We start from the raw sequence: 21,175 nt of genomic DNA on the forward strand, positions 1-21,175 counted from the left end.
TATTACACTATTTGTTGGATTAACTAGGTCTAGGTAAGAAAAACATCACTGAAGTTCTGGCTGTTCAAAAAGCAGATGTCTGGAAAATATGCCCTTGCCAAAAATTCTGTGATACATTGCAGTTCTTCAGCTGCCAATATCCAAGGCTTTTTGACAACATTTTGATTAGTGCAGTACCCACTGTAAACAGCCCCACACTATAAAAACACCTCAGCCATAATTCATCAGCTAAATAGAATAATAAATGACTGGCTCTGCACAGGTCAAACAAACACCTTAATATGGAGTAATTAAAATAAGCAATCACAGCACAACTCTTAACACTGATCTGTCTTAATCTATTTTTAACATCTGTCAAGCATCTGACCCTGTCAGACTGAGCAATTAATGAAGCCTGGGAATCGTCTATTACTACCAAGTGACCAGACCTTTTTCTCAAGAATGGAGGAACTTTTTATCTAATGAGTATTAGACCATGCAATAAACATTTAGAATTAATAAATTTGTTTTTCAGGATACCTAGTATCACTTACACACTCTTTAGAGAAGGAAGGAAGCTTGCTTTTGTGCAATTTTTGCAATTTTGTCTTAATGAGACTTGGTGGAAATAGTAGCAGAGTGCAGTTTCAGAAACAGTGAGCAGAATTATAAATGCAACATGTTTAGAAAAACCCAAATCTATCAGGATAAACAAAAATGGCTCTTCTTTAGCAGAAGGAAATAACAAATCCCATTTCCTGGTCAATAGCAGGATAAATCACTATATCCATGTAGTGCATAAATCACTATATCTATGTAGTGCATTGGTAATAAAACTAACTTGCTCTTCTTCCTATATTAGACTTTTATGATTCACATCTATTTGCCCACAGGAGAAAAAAAAGCAGAAAAATAATTTTCGAAGTCCAAACACCCCGACCCCTCACTTACCCTCGAGCTCTTTGTGGATGTTCTGGGTTAGGCTGGTCCTGGGCTGGGCTTCCCTGCTGGAGACAAAGGAGGCTGAATTTGTGCGCGTTGTTGGGAGCTGCAAGCCAGCCAGACGGCTTCGCTGGTGTTTGGAGTGTGACCTCGGGGTAGGGAGTCTGATCACTGAACAGTTTGACTTTTAAGAGAGACGATTTCATTACATGCAGCAGATGGCCCTTCCTGGGAAAACCTCTGCCAGACAGGGAGTTGGCAGTGAGGAGAGGGCACATCCTACTTCCATAGAAGTCCGTAGGAATTTCCTAATGGTCTCGAGACAGAGGAAGTGTTGGCCTTAGCTCTTCATAACAAAGCACCGGATTGTTTCTTTAAGCACGTGCCTAACTGCTCTCCTAGACCCATTGGGATTTCTTACTTGCTGGAAGTTAAGCACTGCTGGGCATGAGAAAATCCACAGCGCCTACCTAACAAGCAAGCTGAGGAAATCAAAGATTTTCATAATCTCTACACAGAAATTCACCTAATGATTCTCATCCCTCAAAGGCAAATAAGCAAATCCTGTAGTAAGAAACTATTTCCACTCTTGGTACCGAAGGAGACACGTCTCACACAGGGCAAATTGGAATGAATTGCACAAACTGCCCTGAGCTCAAGGGATCTGGAAAAGGCTGAAAAGCAACTTTTTGTGCCAAGTTTTTCCTTAAGCATTTTGAAGGACATGCAGCTAAAACTAGTTACAAGATACCACTGTGCTAAATATTTCTTGCTCCCAGTGTTATCTATACAGATAGGAAACAGGTCTTCAGCAGTAAATACAGCACTTCCAGCCACACTCATCCAGAAATAGCAATAAGGATATTGAGAGCCTAACAGTCAAAATAACCCCCACAGAAATGAGAGGCAGCAACACTCAAATTGGAACAGTTCGGGTTGGAAGGGACCTTTAAGGGTCATATAGTCCTACACCAACATGAGCAGAAACACCTTCCACCACACCAAGTTGCTCCAGGCCTCGTCCAACCTGATCCTGCACACTTCTAATGATTGGGCATCCACCACCTCTCTGAGCTACCTGAATGCTTGGTCACTGATTAAAAATGCTCGTAAAATTACCTCCTTAGACACTTTGAGTCCACTTTGAGCAAGTTGCAATACCAGAGTGTAGGGGGATACGGTATGGGTAAATGAAGGTAGTATAGAATGTAATTTTATCCCCTAAAGAGTTGCAGCTGGTTAATTACTGAAGATGAGGAGCAGGCCTGATGCTAACAGGCCACACCTGTAGCCAATAAGTAGAAGTTATAAAAGAGTGGATTGGTGGGAGCTGTATTGAGTTGGCTCCTACAAGGACAATGAAGAGTCAGTGCCTAGAGGAGTTGCCTACAAGTAACATCAAGGAGGTACGAATCTCTGGCAATATGCAACCCTTGCAATGTAATAATAGAACCTTTGTACTATAATGACAACAGAGAGGTGAGAATTCACCTCAGATCATCTGTCCATTTGCAGGGATGACCATCACTCATGGGAACATCTCCTTGGGAGGCTCGTCGCAGCAGCCCCTCTTCTCCCTCGATAAAGACGCAAGGTGCTTTACACTGCGTGCTTCGACAGTGGCAGCAGGCTGGGGAAAGTTGTGACAATGAGAAGAGAGGAGTTGTGATGATGGTTGTACTGGCTGCAGTTGGATAAAGCTGCTTCTCCTCAAAGCGAGACCCCGGCCCGCAGTGTTCTGGGGGCTTTGTCTGGTTGATGCCCCAGGCCTGGCTCTAAAGCCACGTTCGACCTTCTCAGCACCAGGTGGGGACCCTGCAGAAGGTCTCGCCCTCGAAGTCGGATACTAGACACTCACATTTCAACATGGGTACAACCGCACCCAGTCTGTTCCCTCTCGGTGTCCGACGCGACGTACCCGGGGCGCGGTGCCCCCCTCAGGGCGCGGTGCCCCCCTCAGGGCCGGGCTCCCTCAGGGCGCGGTGCCCCCCTCAGGGCCGGGCTCCCTCAGGGCGGGGTGCCCCCCTCAGGGCCGGGCTCCCTCAGGGCGCGGTGCCCCCCTCAGGGCCGGGCTCCCTCAGGGCGCGGTGCCCCCCTCAGGGCCGGGCTCCCTCAGGGCGCGGTGCCCCCCTCAGGGCCGGGCTCCCTCAGGGCGCGGTGCCCCCCTCAGGGCCGGGCTCCCTCAGGGCGCGGTGCCCCCCTCAGGGCCGGGCTCCCTCAGGGCGGGGTGCCCCCCTCAGGGCCGGGCTCCCTCAGGGCGCGGTGCCCCCCTCAGGGCCGGGCTCCCTCAGGGCGGGGTGCCCCCCTCAGGGCCGGGCTCCCTCAGGGCGCGGTGCCCCCCTCAGGGCCGGGCTCCCTCAGGGCGCGGTGCCCGCTCTCCCCTCAGCCGGATCCCGCTCACCGCCCCGTCCCGCGGTGCCCGCACTCCCCACGCGGCGCTTCCTTCCGGGCGGCGGCACCGCCCCGGCGAGCAGCCATGGAGCGCGGCGCGGCGGGGCCGCTGCCCCTCAGCTGCCTGGCCGGGCCGCTGCTCCGCAGGCTCAGCGAGCTGCTGGACCGCGCGGCGCCCGGCAAGGGCTGGCGGGAGCTGGCGCAGCGCGCGGGGAGCCGCGGCACGGTGCGGCTGAGGTGAGCGCGGGCGGCGGGGCGCGTTTGTCTCTCTAATCCCCTAAAACACTGAAAGTCCGCTTGGTAAGTGACGGTATCACCACATACTGAAGGTATCTCGCCCCCAGGCTTGCGTGGCACTGTGATTTAAGGAAGGAAACGTTGGTTAATCTTTTTAGTGGACATACGTAACCTTGTATTCTCTTTAGGTAGCTGTCATTGTTTCTTTATTTGTGTTGATTGAATCGGCTGTGATTGAAAGTGCGTGATGACAACGATACCAAAGTTGAATCTATAAAGTTCAGACACAGTTAACTGCACTGTACAGTCGGTGTGTTAGGCTGGGCTCCAGCAGTCACTTGTTTACAACAACTTTAAAATCAGTCTTCCTGTTCTTTGAAGTTAAGAGTCTGACTCACTCTCTACGGCTTCTGAATTAGGCTCATGGAAATGAAAGGTGCTGTACTACTTTTTCTGCTGACACTTTAAAAGTGAAAAATAGAAGTACATTTGCTGAGAATTGTGAGGTACATGCATCTCTTTTACCATCGAGCTCACTAATACCAGTTTCTGTCTGTGGAGGTATCACTGAATAACCTCTGAACTCCTGAAACTGGAAGGAAATGCTGCAAATATATCCAAATCAGCTAGGAATTTCCCATCTCTATTTTTAAAAATATTTTTATTTATCTACAAGTGATTGTTTACCCAGGTCCTTTCTGAGGAAAAGGTACTGAGAAGGCGTGTGCCGTGTCTCTCTCCCATTATTCCACAGCCCTCTGGACTTGGAGCAGTGCTCCCTGCAGGTGCTGGAGCCGGAAGGCAGTCCCAGCTGGAGTCTCCTGAAGCTGCTGGGGGATCGGGGCTGCACTGTGGTGGAGCTGACGGAGTCCCTGCAGGCCCTGGAGCACACAGAGGCTCTCCGGTGTCTCAGCCATTCAGGTCAGTTCTGAGCTGTGCTTTCACTGCAGCCCTGGATTTTAGACTGGCAACACTCAAGGTAGCCCTCTACAGTAACCAAAATCATCTTTAGTGCTTGCATTCTGGTAGTTGGGATGCAGATGATTACTGAGGTTATTGGCTGATCTGATTCTGAGGTTAAATGTGAGCCAAGCTTTCATGCAGTGCTGTTGCAGACTTGGACTTGGCTGAGTGTTGTCATTCAGTTTGCTGACTGGGGTTTTGTCTCCAGTGGATTTGGTTTTGGGACCATCCTGTAGTAAGATCTGGAATGGTTTAGGTTGAGAAAATAACTGCTTCATATGGGAGTGGGGTCAGAGTTGCTCTCCTGGCAGTTAAGCTTTGCAGTAGAAAATTTGACCTTGCAGAAAACCCCAGCCCTGTGTTCTGCAGGAGGCAGAGGCTTAAAGCTGAAACCAAAGATTCAGCTCACAAGAGTGCATAAGGAATAGCAGGAAAATGTGCTCTGTTGGACTTAAACTCTGACTGCTTTGATTCCCTCAGGCTGGGCTTTAATCTGAACAGCTTAAAGAAATTGTTGGGAGTGAGCAAACATTTAAAACTGAGAATATCTTTCCAAAAAGGCAGCTGTGATACCATGAGACACATAATTTCCTTTAAAATTAAAGTGCATTAATGATATACTTTAAATCTTTTATGAGCTTCATCGAGTACTGATCAATTTGAGCATGGATTTTGTGTAGTGGAAGACAATTTTGAATGTCCTAAAGTAATCTAACTAATTGGAGCTGTGTGTATACACAGTACAAACAAATTATTTTCAAGTATATTTAATGGCAGAAATGTTCTGTGCTCCAAGGGCAATTTAAATGCAAATATGAATTATGGGCTTGTATTTCTTCATAACTTTCCTAGGTGTGAAGATTGTTGTACAGCCAGACTCTCAAGCAGTGCTCTCTGGTCAGGTCGTCAAGCTGTGCTGCTGGGCAACAGGACACCCATTTGTGCAATACCAGTGGTTCAAGCAGGAAAGAGAGGTAAGAGTTCATAGAGAAAGCAGGTTTTTAAATAGTGAAAATAAAATATAATGATTTTGGATTGTCCTTTTTTTAAGACTCTTATTCACAATGAGAGAAGATTGCTGTAAATATTCATAAAACTCATAAAGTTTAAGAAATGCTGGATGATCCTACAAATGTGCTAAAACAAAACTGCGATTCCTTGTGTTCACACCACTTCATTCCTGGGGGCTGTGAATGTGGAATGGGGCAGAAAGGAAGCTGTAAATTCCATTGTCTCAGCCTACCAGCAAGTAAAGGAGTTGAAGATGGTGTTAAGGACTTAGAAATAAGTACTATAATGCTTGATCCTGGTTAAGATTAAACCAATTGAAATTGAAGGACTTTTGGTTCACCTGTGATGCAGGTTCCCCATGGTAATTCTCCAGAACTGGTTTTGAGTCCAGTGAGCGTAAAGGATTCTGGCTTTTACATCTGCCGCGTGAACAGTGAATCTTCTTTCGTGTTCAGTCGGTGGGCGCGCCTTGAAGTTTGTGAGCTTCAGGATCCGCCTTGCGGTGAGTGGCACAAACACCTTCTCAAAGTGCCTTCCTGCTTCCTCCAGGCACTTGGGTCCCTGTTGCTGTGCTTAGGTTGTCTCACACTTCCTTTTCTTGGTACTTCCTTTTCCTTTTTTTAAGGGCTCTTAACAGGTTTGCCTGAAAACAAGTTGTGCATTTGTAATCAGCCTCGGCCACAAAACCTGACTGTGGGGGATGCTTTGGTACTAGAATGTGGAGCTGTTGGAAACCCAATTCCTCATTACCAATGGTTCAGAAATGGATTTCCTTTGGCAAATGGGAGCAAAAATGTCTACACAGTAAGTTACTAAAATGGGTCACACTTGGGAGCAAATGTTAACCACTTTGAGCTTACCACAGAAAGTTCCCTTGAAGAAAATAATTTCTCCAGAACCTTGGTAACTTCTGATGAAGTGCTGCTTTTAGTTTTTTAACTCTTTTTTGCCTGTGGGGCTTAGATGCAAGGCTTAAATACCTTATGCAGGTATTTTTTGGAGGTCTGTTGGGATGATTGTGGTGATGCTTGCATAGGTAACATATGTGGATGTGGGACATCAAGGAACGTACTGGTGTCATGTGTTCAATGACCGGGAGGACGAAGACAGCAAGAAAGTAAAAGTCATTATAGGTAAGGAGTTCTTCTGTTTCATACAGGTCAGCTCCTTTGTCCATTTTTTCCACATCACTAAAATTTATTTTTGAAGCTTTCAGTATTAAGACAAGTACATGCCTTCTATATTTTTAGTTTATCCATTTGTTAAAACACCTGTGCTTGCATCCAGCAAATGGCATTTTAGAGTTTTGGGGTTTTATGGTAACCAGCGCACAACTGCTGTCCCTTTTTGGCCCTGCCAGCATGTATGTGGCTTGTTAGCAGATTGCTAGCTGATTTATGCTTTTTGACAACTCAAAACCACTTTAACCTTTGCTGGGGATATGAACTCTGTTACATGGAGTCCTTCAGCAATCAGAGGTTAGACTGATTGTTCATTTCAAGTAGAATGAATGAATGATTGTTCATTTCAAGTAGAATGAATCAATTTCAGTGCTGTGTATTTGCAGTGAACTGAAGAGGACTTCCTCACCTAAGCAATACCCTAGTGTAGTACTTCTGGGTTTCAGGAATCATTACTGTACGTGTTATGGCCAATGCAAATTTACACTGCTGTCAAGTGAGCCACATTGCACAGCAGCTTGACAGTGCCCTTTGTCTTCCGCCTCGTGTGCTAACTCTCATAACTGAGAGCTCATCTTCCAATTTTTTCCCCTCCTTAAAACACAAGGAAGGAAAGCTGTAGCAGTGGAGTGCACAGAAGGTAAGGTAAACCTCTAATTGTAGTTTTAAAAATTGGTGATGGGAGTGACAGGTTGTTGAGTGTGTTGCTGAAAGGCATATGTGGGTTTTCAGGCAAACCTGGGTTTAAAACAGTGATGGATGATGCAACAGTCCTCCTGCATGTGCTTCTCTCTTCATTGCCTGGACACCATGATCTAGATCTCACAGGAGAAAAAACAGGCTACTTCCTTCTTTTGTGGTATTCAAGTGATCTGGAGATTTCTCTGGTGAGGCTCAGGAGGCAACATCCTAGCAAGAAAATCTGGAGATGTTCAGGAACCTGGGTGATCTTGGAGAGCTGGCTAGAGCTAGTTCCAATGCCAGCTCCATGTCTGCAGAAGTGTTTGTAGCAACTTCCTTAGGATGATTTTTATTCTCCTTTGCATTGTTGCAACAGGGAGGAGAAGTGTCTTGTGACTGAAATGTTGGTGCCATCCCTCCCTGCTGAGCATCTCAGAGTCTGCAGCATCTGCAGCACAGGGGATTGGGTACAGTGGTGCAAGGCTGCTCCCAGAGAGCATTGCTGCTTCAGAGATGTTCATTTTCTGTTCCCTGCTTTCCAGTGTTCTCAGAAAAAAAGAGGTGAAACCCCTGGTAACTTAGGATGTTTGAAGATTGTGTCTGAAGTCTTTCTGAATACACATGGCTTCCCAAAATCAGATTTTTTGCTCAGGATGTTGCTTTTTTTTCAGCCCTTCAAGCATCTGTTCTTCAGATTCTGATACCTTGTTCCTTTTTCCCTCAACCTACTTGCATGCCTGTGGGATTCAGGTGTCTTAACTGTCTCCCCCTTTGTCTTTACATTTACTGTACTGCAATGCTGTGTCTAGCACAGCTTAATGTATTGCTGTAGGATTTTCTCTTCTCTGTGTGGAATAAGCACAAAAGGTTTGATTTGCACAAATGCGAAGCCAAAAGTATTTCAGAAATGTAGTTTGTTTTCTGTGTTCAGCTTTGTTTAATAATAGCATGGCACTTATGTTTTTACTAATAAAATGAGGTTTCTGCTTCTTGTTTAAACTATTATTTTATTGGTGTTTTCTTTCACAGAAGATTTAAGTGATCTTCAGGAATCAGGTAAGTGATAAGTTTTGAAAAACTTTAACTTGGCATCTTCATTTTATGTTACACTGAAGGCTTGCTGGGTTGCAGTATGAACTTTACAGTATTTGGATGTACCTGTAACTGAGAATTGAATAGCAGCTGGTATCACCTTAACAGCAGCACAGCTTTCTAGTTCCAAGAGATTGAACTTGAAGCATATAGAGAATCATAGGGGTGCTGTTTGTAAAATAGCCCAAGGCTGCACATATTCATACACGGATACAAAGGGAATTATCTTTCTTGTCTGGGGTTTCTTGGGGCTCCCAGTTTTAGCACATTGCTACTTTCTCAGATAATTAAAGTGAAAAAGATCTGAGGTGTCTGGCTATCACTCCTGTTGAGTGGCATATTTTTTCCAATCATGTTGGAGTCAGCCAATGTGATCTGAAGCCTGTTAGGTGGTTAGTGTAGAGGTGTAGCTCCAGAGGGGATTATCCCTCATACGGTTTTCCCAAAGCCTCAACTCCCAAAGATAGTTTCCTGGGTTAGATATCAAATATGTTTGTTTGCCCAGCCTCAGTTTCAACCACTGAAGGGCTTCTCTGTCATACGGTGTCGTGTTATCCAGGTGAGCCGCTTCGGCACACTGCTCACTGTTTCTCTTGGCACAGCACTGGCTTTGCCACCCCTCTGTGAAGTACAGAATAAAGGCATTTTCACACTCAGATGGGAATCCCTGCTAAGCATGTCCCTCCTGGCATGTTGCATTTTGTTTGGAGAGGATGAACTGGTCAGATGTCACTGAAAATGCCAATGTGCAGTTTGTGAGATTCAGAATATATTCTTTCTTAATCTATAGAATTAGCTATTCACATCCAGTCAGGATTGTTTGCTGGAAGAGAGTGAAGGAAATCATCTAAACAAAAACAACAATACCAACAAAACACCCCCAAACCCCACCAAAACAAAGAGGGCTTTTTCCTGCATTAAACCAGCGAAGTGTTAGAGAAAGCAGTGCTATTAGACTGTGGCTGTGGGGAAGATGCAGTTCATTTTCTGTAGTCACTGACACGCTTCTCTTTTCTTCTATTTCAAACAGACCCACAAGAAGAATCAAGTCGCAGACCTGTGGGTAAGTAGTTTTGTACTGAAATGACTGTATGCATTTGACATCTAGGATGCAGATTTTGCTGCTCCTGAGTTTTGCTGCTACTGACACTGCCAGTGCAAGACCCATGGGGCAAATAGAGAGCTCCAGGGAGGGAGATCTGTGGATATTTGTGTAGTCCTTTTAGAATGCTTGTTTGCCCTTTCAGGAGTAAACTGTGCCAAGGGCACCAGTGCTGTTAGGGTTAGGGTTGGGAAGCGTTTGCAGCTTCTCATAGGGGCTGTTTCAGCTTACTGCTTCAGATTGCTGTGCCAGGCCTTAGCCAGTGTGTTCCTGCATTCCTTTGAACCCTTGGAGCCAGTGCTATTGGGATGATGTGATGGAAAGCATTGCTATCCTGTCTGCTGAGGAAATGCTTGCAGCCCTCCCCATTCCGTCCTGTGGATGCTTTGGTGCTGAACTGAAGCTCATAATGAGATGGATAGCACATGTCATTTGATAAATAGTTGCTGGGTTTTTAAATCATATTCTTAAATTTGCACTGTAGACTTGAGTGGTCAAGCATGTTGTCCTGTTGATACTTAACCAGATGGAAAGGCTGCTGGCCTCTGTCAGAATTTTATGGCTCTTTCAGGTTCATTAGTGTGAGGGGGAGTGTAAGTGTTCCCCTCTCACGCAGGTGATTTTTTCCTTCAGGCTGAAAAGAGAGTTGAGCTGTGTTGTTGATGTGGGATGACTTGTAAAATCAGATAAAATATTGTGCCTGAAGTGAGATTGATACCCTTTTCACTTTGGAAAATTTTAAATTTAAAGGTGTTGAATCCATGGAATATATAAATGTGACTTCTTTTTTTTCTCTCTGTGTCTTGGCAGCCACAGACAAGGTGGCTCTGTTAATAGGAAACATGAGCTACTGGAATCATCCCCAGCTCAAGGCTCCAATGGTAGATGTCTATGAATTGACCAGTTTGCTAAGGCAGCTGGATTTCAAAGTTGTGTCTTTGCTGGATCTTACTGAGTCTGAGATGCGAAATGCAGTGGATGAATTTTTACTTCTCCTGGACGAAGGAGTTTATGGTAAGGACACGTGCATCCCTTCTGAAGTAGGTCCATTTTGTATGTATCAAGTAGCAAACATCTGCTATTTGCCTCAGCTAAACAACCTTCAGGGTAAATATCATGTATGTAGAATGGGAAGAATAAGTTAAAGGCGCCCACCAGCATACCCTCTGACTTTGGTTAAAATGCTGTTGTTCCTTTACTTTTACAACAGATCAGATATTTGAACTTCATTCTTTAACCACACCTAAAACTGCACTGCAGGCTTTTATTTTGTTTGATAGTACTTTGCTTGCTTAGATTTGATTTTGGGCTGCAAAGCACAAGACAGAAGTGGGGGAGAGCATGATGGAATTGATGTATGGAGTAAAAGCCTTGCATGGAAAAGGCCAAGAGTGATCTGGTTTGGAGTGTAAGGAAAGTTCTTACCTTTTCGCTGACTGCCATTATTTTGTCATTTTTCTAAGATTGTATTTGCTAAGATTGTATAGAAAACTCCAGAAATTATTTAGGACAGAGAGCAAAATATTTTCCCAGATCCCTATTTTTTGGATTGCAGAATTCCTGTAGTAAAAATCCATTCGAGAAAACATTATTTGATCCCTTTTTGGAACACAAGGTCAGCTTATTTCTTAGCATGACTTTTTTTACGGATGTGTTACCTGATGCTCTCTCTGTGCAGAACTGCCTGCTCTGACATTTGGGCATTTATATCTGAGCCAAAACCTGCCTGACACGGAGCCTCAGTCTGGCAGCAGGAACATGAGGCTTTTGAGAGCAGTTTGCTTTTATTATTCCCTGGGAAATAGATGGTCTTATCTATTTGGGTGAGCTTTGAGATTTTTGCACCTTCTCAATTTTTCTCCCTAATTGTGGACATGAATGTAGCAAATAAAGTACTGAAAGGCTTTAATTTCTCAGCAGCACCATATGAAAACTCTTACATGGCATATTTTTGCAGTTATACTTTTCCAGCCAGTTGATACAAAAGGTAAGCAGAACAGTTTTCGGTGGTGTGTGGCAATAACTACTTCTGTTTAAAGAATTACTTTGTTCTTTCTGCATAGTGGCTATGAATGGCTTAAAGCCTATAAAAGATGATGTCAGAGCACAAATAGGTAATGATTTATTGCCTTTTCTAGTGGGCATAGCTTCAAATAGAAGAGACATAATGACTACTGCTGCTTAGTCCCTGCTACATATAAACCTGATGCTTACTAGGTTGTGTAATTCTGGCTTGCTGCCAGGAAAGTGGCATTTCAGATGCTGGTCCTTAAGAGCAGGAGTAGTAAACAAAGTGATGATGACTGTCTCCCCTGCTGTCTTAGTCTGTGCTGTTCTAAATGTAGGTTGCAATTAACATTGTATTCCACACAGGGTAAAAGCACTGACCTATGTGTTTGAGAGGCTAAAAATATTTAGGCTGCTTTCTTTTTAAATGAGAGGGACTGAGGGAGGGAGGGAGGCAGATATCAGTTAAATGCTGACGTCTCTGAGGAACTTGAGCCTACTTAAAATTGTTGTGTGTGTCTCTGTTGAGGCCCTCCAAATATGTTTACTCCACTTACCCCAGGTATGTGCAGATTTATTTCTGATCTTGAGCTCAACGTATTAGCTGTTGCAGGTACTTGGCAAGTAGCACAATCATCTGCCAAGGATAGAAAAGGAATGTGGTCAGTCAGTCCAATTACTTACAGAATATATGCTCAGATACAGAGAATCTTAAATATAACCCTGATTTCAGTCCAGATCCGAGCTCTGGAAATCACATGAAGAATTTCTTTTTAGCCTAGGGCCTAGACACAAGGTTATGCAGTTGCACTTTATACCATTTTTAGCTCTCTTGAAGCTCGCCAGGCTCAGGTAGCCCTCATATTTTCGTTTCTTGTATCTATGTGTACTGAAAAGGTGAAAACATCTAGCATGCCTGCCTCCATGAGCTAGTATGTTAGGGTGAGGCTTATTTTGGGTTCTATCTGAATCTACCAGTGTTGTAGTGACTTAAAGGTTTCAGCAAATGTTAGTAAGAATAACAACATAAGAATATGGTATCTCCAACCAGCATAAATTGTCAGATTTCTGTTGACTTTTATTCAGCTGAGCACTGTACTCTAATTGCAGATCTGACCCACAGACTGCTTTGACTCGGTAAATAAAAATTCTTTTTAGAAGGGGGAATTTGCATCATTAAGGAAAACCAGTACTGGGAATAGGCAATAGGAAAATTCAATTAAATCATACAAGCCTCTGGTAACTGCATTTTATGGCAGTAGAGATTATTGATTCTAAGATATCTAATCTTCATGCAAATTTAAATGACTTTAATATTGGACATTTTTATTCATATAAGGAATATCTAAGTCCTAGCTTGCAGTTCCCTTTCTCGAGGTTGAGAAAAACTTTCTTGTTTTATTGAAGATTCTAAATCTTAAAGTGTTGTAGACTGTTGTGCGGTGACACATGAGGGACATGATGGCAGGATAATAATTTCTGGGTAGATAAGCATGCAAAGAGTTTGTTTAGTAGACCCAGAAGAGTCATGAGTCTGTGACTAGGAGATATAGCTGCAATCAACTGAACATGAGCTGTTGGTAGTCGGTAATGGGGATGTCCTCTGGAGTCCTACCAAACTCTTTGGCATTATTTTTTTTTCTGTCTATAAGCTGCAGACTTAGTGCTGCTCAGAGCTTAGTAATTGCACATGAGGAGAAGATGTTTTATGGTTGGCACATCTCCTTGTTCCTGTCTGTGAATTACACATAACAGGCCATCTCTGTTAGAGGTTATAGCTATTAGAACATTTTAAGAGTATTTAACTTTGTGTGTTTATGCAAATGTCTAACTGATTCTATTGCATGTGTGATTTTTGTGCTTCTTTTAATTTATTGTGTTGGTGTATTGTGGAGATGATGTAATTGTGGCTTGGAGTGACTTCAGGAAACTCCCTGGCCCACAGTCAGCACTGTGCATGGCAGTTTTGGCCCCTTTTGAAATGGACAGAAGTCTCTGATGCCCTGCTCACTGTCGCACCTGTTTTGAACTCAGGTTTGTTGTACTATGCTGGCCATGGCTACGAAAACTACGGGAACAGTTTCATGGTTCCTGTTGATGCCCCGAACCCGTACCGCTCAGCCAACTGCCTGTGCGTGCAGAACATCCTGCGGCGGATGCAGGAGAAGCGCACGGGACTCAACGTGTTCCTGCTGGACATGTGTCGCAAAAGGTACCCCCTGCACCCCGGGAGCGAGCTGGCCTCTGCTCTCTGGGCTCCTCACAGAACGCCGGGCCTCCTGCACATGAGAACTCTTTAGGCTGAAAATTCACTGTACTGCAAAGTCCATGGTTCTGAGGATTCACAGCCTGCACCTGAGTGCTTTTAGCATCGGTAGGATTCACCCAGACTTGTGCCCATGGCCTTGGATAGAGATGTGAACCTGGTGGTTAGACTTTGTCCCCAAGGGTACATACCTGCCTCCTGATTTCAATGACATTTATTTCTTTTCTGCTGCTGTCTTTTAGATGTTATAAACAGACTGATCAGATAAAAGTAAAATTTGGCATCTTAAAGAAGAAACAGGACCCTTTCCCCTGGGATTATTATCCATCTTCTTCATTACAGGGAGGAAGGAAAGCCCTGCGATCAAAGGCATGTTAACTTAACAGAAGGGCTCAAATGAAATGCTTATTTTAGAATTCCCGAGAGCCATGGATTTTGCTTCTGTACTGAGGATGTTGTATCTTTATTTAGAGGTTAAAAACCAACTGATTTATAGGATTTTTTTCTACACAAAGTACTGTGTTCTTTCCATGTTGAGACACTACTATGATCAATTAAACTTGAACTTGAAATCAGCTCTTCAGTCAGCACTTCTGGCAATTGGTCTCTGGGGAATGTTTCATAACAGAAAGTTGCTGGCACTTCAGTATCTGTGGAGCCTCCAAACTTCTTTGCTAATGAAATGCCCATGACCCAATTCAGCTTCACAATCTGCTGTCCAAATAGAAAATCCATCTACGTAAGCTTTGTACTAACAGCGCCATGTTTGGTGGGGAAAAGAGACATTTTAAAAAACATGGCATTTTTGAAATGACATAAAATGGGTGGATATCAGAACTGTGTTTTGCAGAGATTGCAGCCAGACTCTACTGGTTAGTACAGCAAGCTCTTCTCTGGGTAATGCCTGGTGCCTCTGTCTTTACACTGCCCTCAGGCAGAGCGTTGATGGCGCTGGCTTTTGTATTTGAGCAGTCAGGATTCATTACAGACTCGGAGGAGTGAAACAAATTACTGGTTCTGAACTCTCTCAGTTTTGCGTTTTGATTTTGTTGCCATTATGAGTTCTCAAATTACTATTTTACTTTCTTGTGTTTCCATTTATTACAGAAATGAATATGATGACACGATTCTTATCTTGGATGCTCTGAAGGTTACAGCCAACATTGTTTTTGGATATGCAACGTAAGGAAGTTATTCTTCTGTGCCACAGAAATGACTGAGATTTTATAGCTGATCTTTTTCAGAATTGTGCTGTGGGCCAGTAACCTTGGTCACTTTTCAAGTGCAAAAACTGCTGAATAGAAGTAGTCAGGAGCTTTACTAAAATTGTCAATAAGAAATTTAAACTCCTCATATGAGCAGTTTGATGAACAGGTTTAGTCTGTGGTGTCATTTTTAAGAGAAACTTCCATCAGCTGCTTGCAAGGGAACATGAAGAGCAGGTTGGCCTTGGACACAGCCTGGTTTTCAAATTGTAGGGTTTCTTTCCCCATTCCCAGTATAAATTTACTCTTAATCCTGCAGGTTTTTCAGTGTTTTTTCCTTGACCGATGCTGATGATCTCACAGGTGCCAGGGAGCAGAAGCTTATGAAATTCAGCAGCTGGGGTTGGCCAATGGAATCTTCATGAAGTTCCTGAAGGACCGTTTGTTAGAAGACAAGAAGGTCACTGTTCTGCTTGATGAGGTTGCAGAAGGTGAACTCCAGCTTACTGCACTAACAGTCTCCTCAGTCTGCATTACTGAAAACAACTTTCCTTCCGTGTCTTTCCTCTCATGGTGAATGTGTTACACGAATTAAATCTTTCTTGTTGTGCTTTGTTCAGATAGCAGGTGATACTGGGCAGCATATGAACAACATTCCTGATGCTCAGCCTCTTTAATAGTGCTCAGTTTTATACTTTCCTCTTCAGTGAACCTTATTTGTTCTGAGTATCTTTCAGCGTGGAGCTTTGAATTGCCCATCCACAAAACTGCTCTTCTGTCTGTGGTGCTAGCTGCATGTGGTAGTCCAGTCGTTTGCATGTTCATTTAAACAATTAACGTAATCCTACTTGCCTCAGGGTGCTATAGCAATGATAATGATTTGTTCTCTAAGTGCAGTAAAAAGAGCAGTGCACTGTGTGAATTTGCCTGGCTCAGTGATTGTATTTTTGATGGGAGAAGCACTAAAGTGAAAAGTGTGGAGGGAAAGCATACTGCTTCTGTGCAGACACCTGCTCCAAGCACAGAACAGTGTCAGACTGGTGTGTGTGGGTGCATCTGCCCTGGGTGCAGCAGCCTGGGGCAGCTGCAGGTCACACAGCTTTGTGTTCTGTTCAGGAATGCAGGGAAAGATTGACTGGTCAGGCAGCGTGACAAGCACTGGGAGTATTCCCAGGTGTTGGGTGCCAGGGAGTACACAGGTTCTGTGCAGACAGTGCCAGAGGAATGTTCCCATTAAGTGTTCCATGGAAAAGGCTGTAGCCTGCTGGCTCCGTGGTTCTTGCTGTGCCTGTGCCACAAGAGTGCAGTGCTGGCTCATGGTCAGCTTGGTGACCACTAGGTCCCCAAACAGGTCCTTTCCTGCAGATCTGTGTCCCAGTGAGTCAGGGCCCTTCATGGGCCTCTGCAAGGGATTTTTCCTGCTTGGGAGCAGAACTTGGTGTTCCCTGTTACTGGACTTGATGACATTCCTCTCTGCTCAATTCCACAGCCTGTCCAGGACCCTCCCAGTACAGTCTTGTGGGGGATCAGCCACTCCTCTTGATTTTTAATCATCTGCAAACTTTCCAAGTTTTGTTCTCTCTCCTGACACATAGGTCATTAGTGATGCTGTTAAATAATCAATATTGGACCCTTGTATCTAAACCTAAAATACTCCCCTTGCCCCCAGTTCTTTACAATAATCTCCTCCAATGGAATTACTCACATTCTTGAAATTAGGCACTCTAATTAGGACCTTACCCAGTAAGAGCTGTGATCTGCTTGGACTGGCTCTGAGGAACGGGACAATGTTGGCCAGGCTGCATGCAACCCCTTGGGGCTCTGCAGAGCTGCTTTGGCCTTCAGGGAAGGAAGAGCTGAGCAAGGAAGAGCTGAGCTGCTGTAAAACTGCAGCTCTTGATGGATGTGCTGGCTCTGCCATAACCACAGTAACCACACATTGCAGGAAGGTACTTAATTCAGTTGGAATTGCAGCAGCATTGATTTTAAAAGAACCTCTCTGCATCTTGTTTTTAGATATGGGCAAGTGTCCCCTTACCAAAGGCAAGCAAGCCCTGGAGATCCGCAGCAGCTTGTCAGAGAAAAGGGCATTAACTGATCCTGTTCAGCAAAGCACATCTTCTGCAGAGTGCCTGGCACGGAACCTGCAGTGGGCCAAGGCTCATGGTACAGTACAGTCTGCTTTCAGATGGGCAGAGGGAGGGCAGGCACTGCTGAGTGGAAATGGAAGAAGTGCAAAGCTATAGCTACATTTTCATTACTATGTTCAGTTGGAAGTTTTTGGGTTGGGGCTTACCCTTACATGAGATAGTAATGAACAAGGTGACATGTAGAATTCATGTATATTCAGTATATTTAAGACCACTCAGACCCTGGAGGGGAGATTTATGGGTTGTCTGTCTTCTGGGACAGTCTCCCAGAGCTGCTTGTCTAGCAGTGACATTTGTAAGATGTCACTATCTCATTCTAAAGTCAACACCTAAAATAGCCAGGTGAACTGTATAGTAAATGTGCATGATTAAAAGAAGTTTTCAATGCAGACAACTAAGAAAACTAAAATAAGACTGAGATGAGTTCCAGGTTTCCTAGCCTTTTAAGAAGGCCAGTGGGGTTTAAGACCTGTTTTTATCTTTTTCACCTAAACCTGTTGGAGTACATCTTCAGATTTCTTTGACCGTTGGGGCAGAGGGTCAGGGATAGCATTTCTAAGACCACTTGTCATATAGGAAGGCTCTCTCAGAGATGCAGATGTTTATTTGAGCCCAAGCACTTAATTCTTGTTTGTTAAATTATTGAAAAAGAAAAATGCATATGCTAAATTTATATTTAGACTGTAACAATGTGTTATTTATTGGCAGAGCTTCCAGAAAGTATGTCCCTTGAATTCCAGTGTGGTGTTCAGATTCAGTTGGGGTTTGCAGCAGAGTTCTCCAACGTCATGATAATCTATACACAGATAATTAAGAAGCCCCCTGAAATCACAGCTTGCAGAGCCCACATCACAGACTTCCCACTTGTAAGTGCTTCCTGCTGCTGTCTCATGATCTCGCTCCCCTGAAGTTGAAAATTTTCTGCTCCACCCATATCAAGTTGCATCTTGTATAATAAAATGGGTCTAAAGTGCTTTAACTTATCAAACTGAAAGAAATACTATTTTATGATCTACAAATTCTATATCATCAATTAAGTTATTTTTTTTCTTAGGACTTGGATGTAGATCCTAAAGAGGCCAATAAAGGAACTCCTGAGGAAACTGGAAGCTATTTAGTTTCAAAGGATCTTCCCAAACACTGCCTCTACACCAGGCTGAGTTCACTGCAAAAGCTAAGGGTTAGTATATACTGTTCATTACGAGTTTGCACAGATAATTGACACTATTTATGCTGCTTTGCAGTTCTGTTGAGGCAGCTGTGTATTGTTACTGTGGTAAGTTCCTTGGAGGGAAAGAATGGATAATAACACAGTTCAGTGACTTCAGTTTCAGCTGCAAAGTAAAAGGCAGGGAATTGATGCATATGCAATCCTGAAACCAGTGTGCAAAGCCCTTTGTATTTTCCAGGCCCATGCTGAACTTGGCCAAGATGGTTATTTTTGTGCAGATCACCTATTGCATGCTCTGAGGGTGTTCCTGTGCTTTTTAGGAGGAACATGTCCTGAAGCAGAGCTGCCTCTTACACAGCCATTAGTAGGAGATGAAAGTGTTGTGTATCATGTGTTGTGCTGTGCTCCTGGGCACACAGTTTTTGAAAGGTTCTCTTCAGCAGACTGGGGCACTGCTAAGTGTCTGTTTGTTTGTGTCATGAGCATCTGTGCCAGACACAGCCTGGCATCTCTTCTTCGGGGCTTTTGGCAGTTGAGGTAACACAAGTTCTTCTGGAAGTACAGACTGTTCAGTGAACAAGCAGTGGCCAAAAGAGGATGTCAGGAAACAAGGCCTGCCCATTGTGTCTCTAGCTCCTAAAGAGATCACTCTGCTTCTCCAGGAGACTGGACCCTCCCGAAGCGTTTCCTGTAGTGTTTATTTGCAGAGGAAGTATAACTTTTTCTCTCCCCTTCTTTCTGCTTTTACAGGAACATTTAATCTTCACTGTTTGCTTGCACTATGAGTATTCAGGAATAGAAGATACAATGGACGAAAGAAAGGAGATTAATGTTGGGAAGCCCCTTATTGCTAAATTAGGGCTTCACCCTGGATTCAAACCCAAGAACTGTCTCCAGACATGTTGCATGCCTGGTTATCCTTTTCATAATCCAGTGGAATCGAGTCCAGAGGCAGCTGAATACTACATCCCTAGTCATTGCCAACCCAGTTCCTCTCCAGGTGTTTACCATCCACACTGTGCTTGCTCAAACAGCATCACACATCCGGAGGCATGTTCCTGCAGTGGGACTGCCAGGATGTTGGCTCCAAGACACGAAGTACAGCATTACTCACCCACCGTGGAAAAGCAGAATGTACCAGTAGAGACAACGGATTATACTGTTGAACTGGAATTGTTCCTCTCTGACAGCCTGAGCTTCTCTGAACAGCAATAGCTGGGATGTGTTTGGAAAGACCAGAGTGGCATCCTTGAACAGAGGGGCTTCCACACTGCCTCTCCATCTTCTGGAGTTTGGAGATTTCTGGACAAGGCCCTTGGAGAGTCTAGAGTAGGTGCTGGGAATGAGATTGTGATGAAAAATTTTAATACCTTAAGAGACAAAACTGGACCCATAGATTTAGGAATGAAAAATGCATTCTTTCTAATTTTTTTTTTTTTCACCTACTATTTGTTCTTTGGTACAGAGAAAAATCTGAACTGCTCCAAGTTTCCTATGCTGTTCTTTGGCCATCATGTGTTAGGATTGGTCACTGATGTTCCAGTGCCTGGGATGCAGCCAGAAAGCAGCTCTGACTGCATTCCCCTCCCTGATTGCCACATGTCCGGTGTCTGGCAGCATCTGAGAGGGCTAAGATCTGTACAAGGAACCCAAAACCCGAAAAGCCAACAAATTGACATCACTTTTGATTTTAAGAGAACCTCCGATTATCAGAGGGAGCAAAGTCACAGAATCATACTGTGGTGGATTGTTTCTATTTGATTTTTCTTTTACATAACACTCTTTAAAATTTTTGCTGATCTGATACCTGATTCTTCATATTCTGGAAGAACACTAACTGGAAAGATGAGGGCAAGTGCCTGCTCAGCAAGCAAGGTATTGTATGGTCAGTCTCACAGACATGCTGAGGGCTAAAACAAGAATCACGAGAAAAGTGATGTTTATTAGGTCATTGAAAGTCTTGAAAATGCAAAATATATTGGGGTGTAAGGGAGTTTTCAGACAGGGGTAGTAGCCTTTCCTGTACTGGTAATGTTGAGAGGAAGAATTGCTTTCATTAAGATCCTCATCATAAAAACAAGATAAGTGAATGCTGTTGAGGCAGACTAGCCAGTTTCAATCTGCAGTGGAGAGTGCTGCAATCTGGTGGCCTGGCAATGTCCTGGTGTGGCCATAAAACTTTTGAGATGGGAATGTTAATGTTTCTTTAACTAAATCTGTGATCTTTAGGTTGCTCTGTGCTGAAAGGTGGATATAGGTACATGGATATAGCTATTTCCAGGATGACAGCTATGCTTGACGTAATCTGAACATGAGCTTGAATTTCTGTTTTCCTTCTGCAGGATGTTAAGTAGCATCATACCTATTAATGAATGAGATCTACCTGCATTAACTATTCTGTGCAGTTGACTTCTAAATCAGATTGTAGCTTGAGACATGCTCTAGGAGTGCGCTACTTAGTTAATACTTTGTCAGTTTCCTAATTTGTATAAAAGCTTATTATTTTTTCTTACTGGGTAATAAATTGTTGTCCATAAAATTATGTACTATGTGCATATGTAGTTGCTACATTCTTCTACGCCTTCCAGCCTTAACGAGCCCAAAACTTTATTGAAACAAAACATGTGAAGAAATATTTTCCTTAACAGAAAAGGGGAAATCTGAATCATGAGCTTCAGCTGCAGATATACAGATCTGGGCCTGGGCTGATAGCCTTGCTCCTCGAAGCTCAACCCTTGCCTCTTGAGAGGTGCAAAGGTGTTTGATCTTTAATAGGTATCCTTGGACATATTTGTAT

General features: G+C 43.8%; 1 protein-coding gene across 1 annotated transcript; it reads left to right on the forward strand.

The window, feature by feature from the left end:
- Positions 1-2,103: 2,103 nt before the first annotated feature.
- Positions 2,104-20,892, forward strand: MALT1 (MALT1 paracaspase). The gene is made up of 20 exons (XM_058824493.1): positions 2,104-2,107; positions 2,437-2,515; positions 2,703-2,835; positions 3,308-3,549; positions 4,304-4,470; positions 5,365-5,486; positions 5,875-6,025; positions 6,149-6,327; positions 6,560-6,656; positions 7,312-7,344; positions 8,415-8,441; positions 9,508-9,540; positions 10,390-10,593; positions 13,621-13,798; positions 14,960-15,034; positions 15,421-15,548; positions 17,074-17,223; positions 17,916-18,073; positions 18,262-18,387; positions 19,129-20,892. Exons 1-20 carry the CDS (start codon positions 2,104-2,106, stop codon positions 19,591-19,593), a joined length of 2,751 nt encoding a protein of 916 aa, XP_058680476.1. The 3' UTR covers positions 19,594-20,892.
- The last annotated feature ends 283 nt before the right edge of the window (positions 20,893-21,175 follow it).

Source organism: Ammospiza caudacuta, chromosome Z (genome assembly GCF_027887145.1).
Source record: "Ammospiza caudacuta isolate bAmmCau1 chromosome Z, bAmmCau1.pri, whole genome shotgun sequence".
NCBI lineage: Eukaryota > Metazoa > Chordata > Aves > Passeriformes > Passerellidae > Ammospiza > Ammospiza caudacuta.

What these genes read in the sequence shown, in the direction of transcription:
- MALT1 (XM_058824493.1), top strand. An exon ending in AAGTGATCTTCAGGAATCAG is followed by an intron (nt 8,442 to 9,507) that starts GTAAGTGATAAG and finishes TATTTCAAACAG; the next exon opens with ACCCACAAGAAGAATCAAGT. An exon ending in CTGGACATGTGTCGCAAAAG is followed by an intron (nt 13,799 to 14,959) that starts GTACCCCCTGCA and finishes CATTTATTACAG; the next exon opens with AAATGAATATGATGACACGA.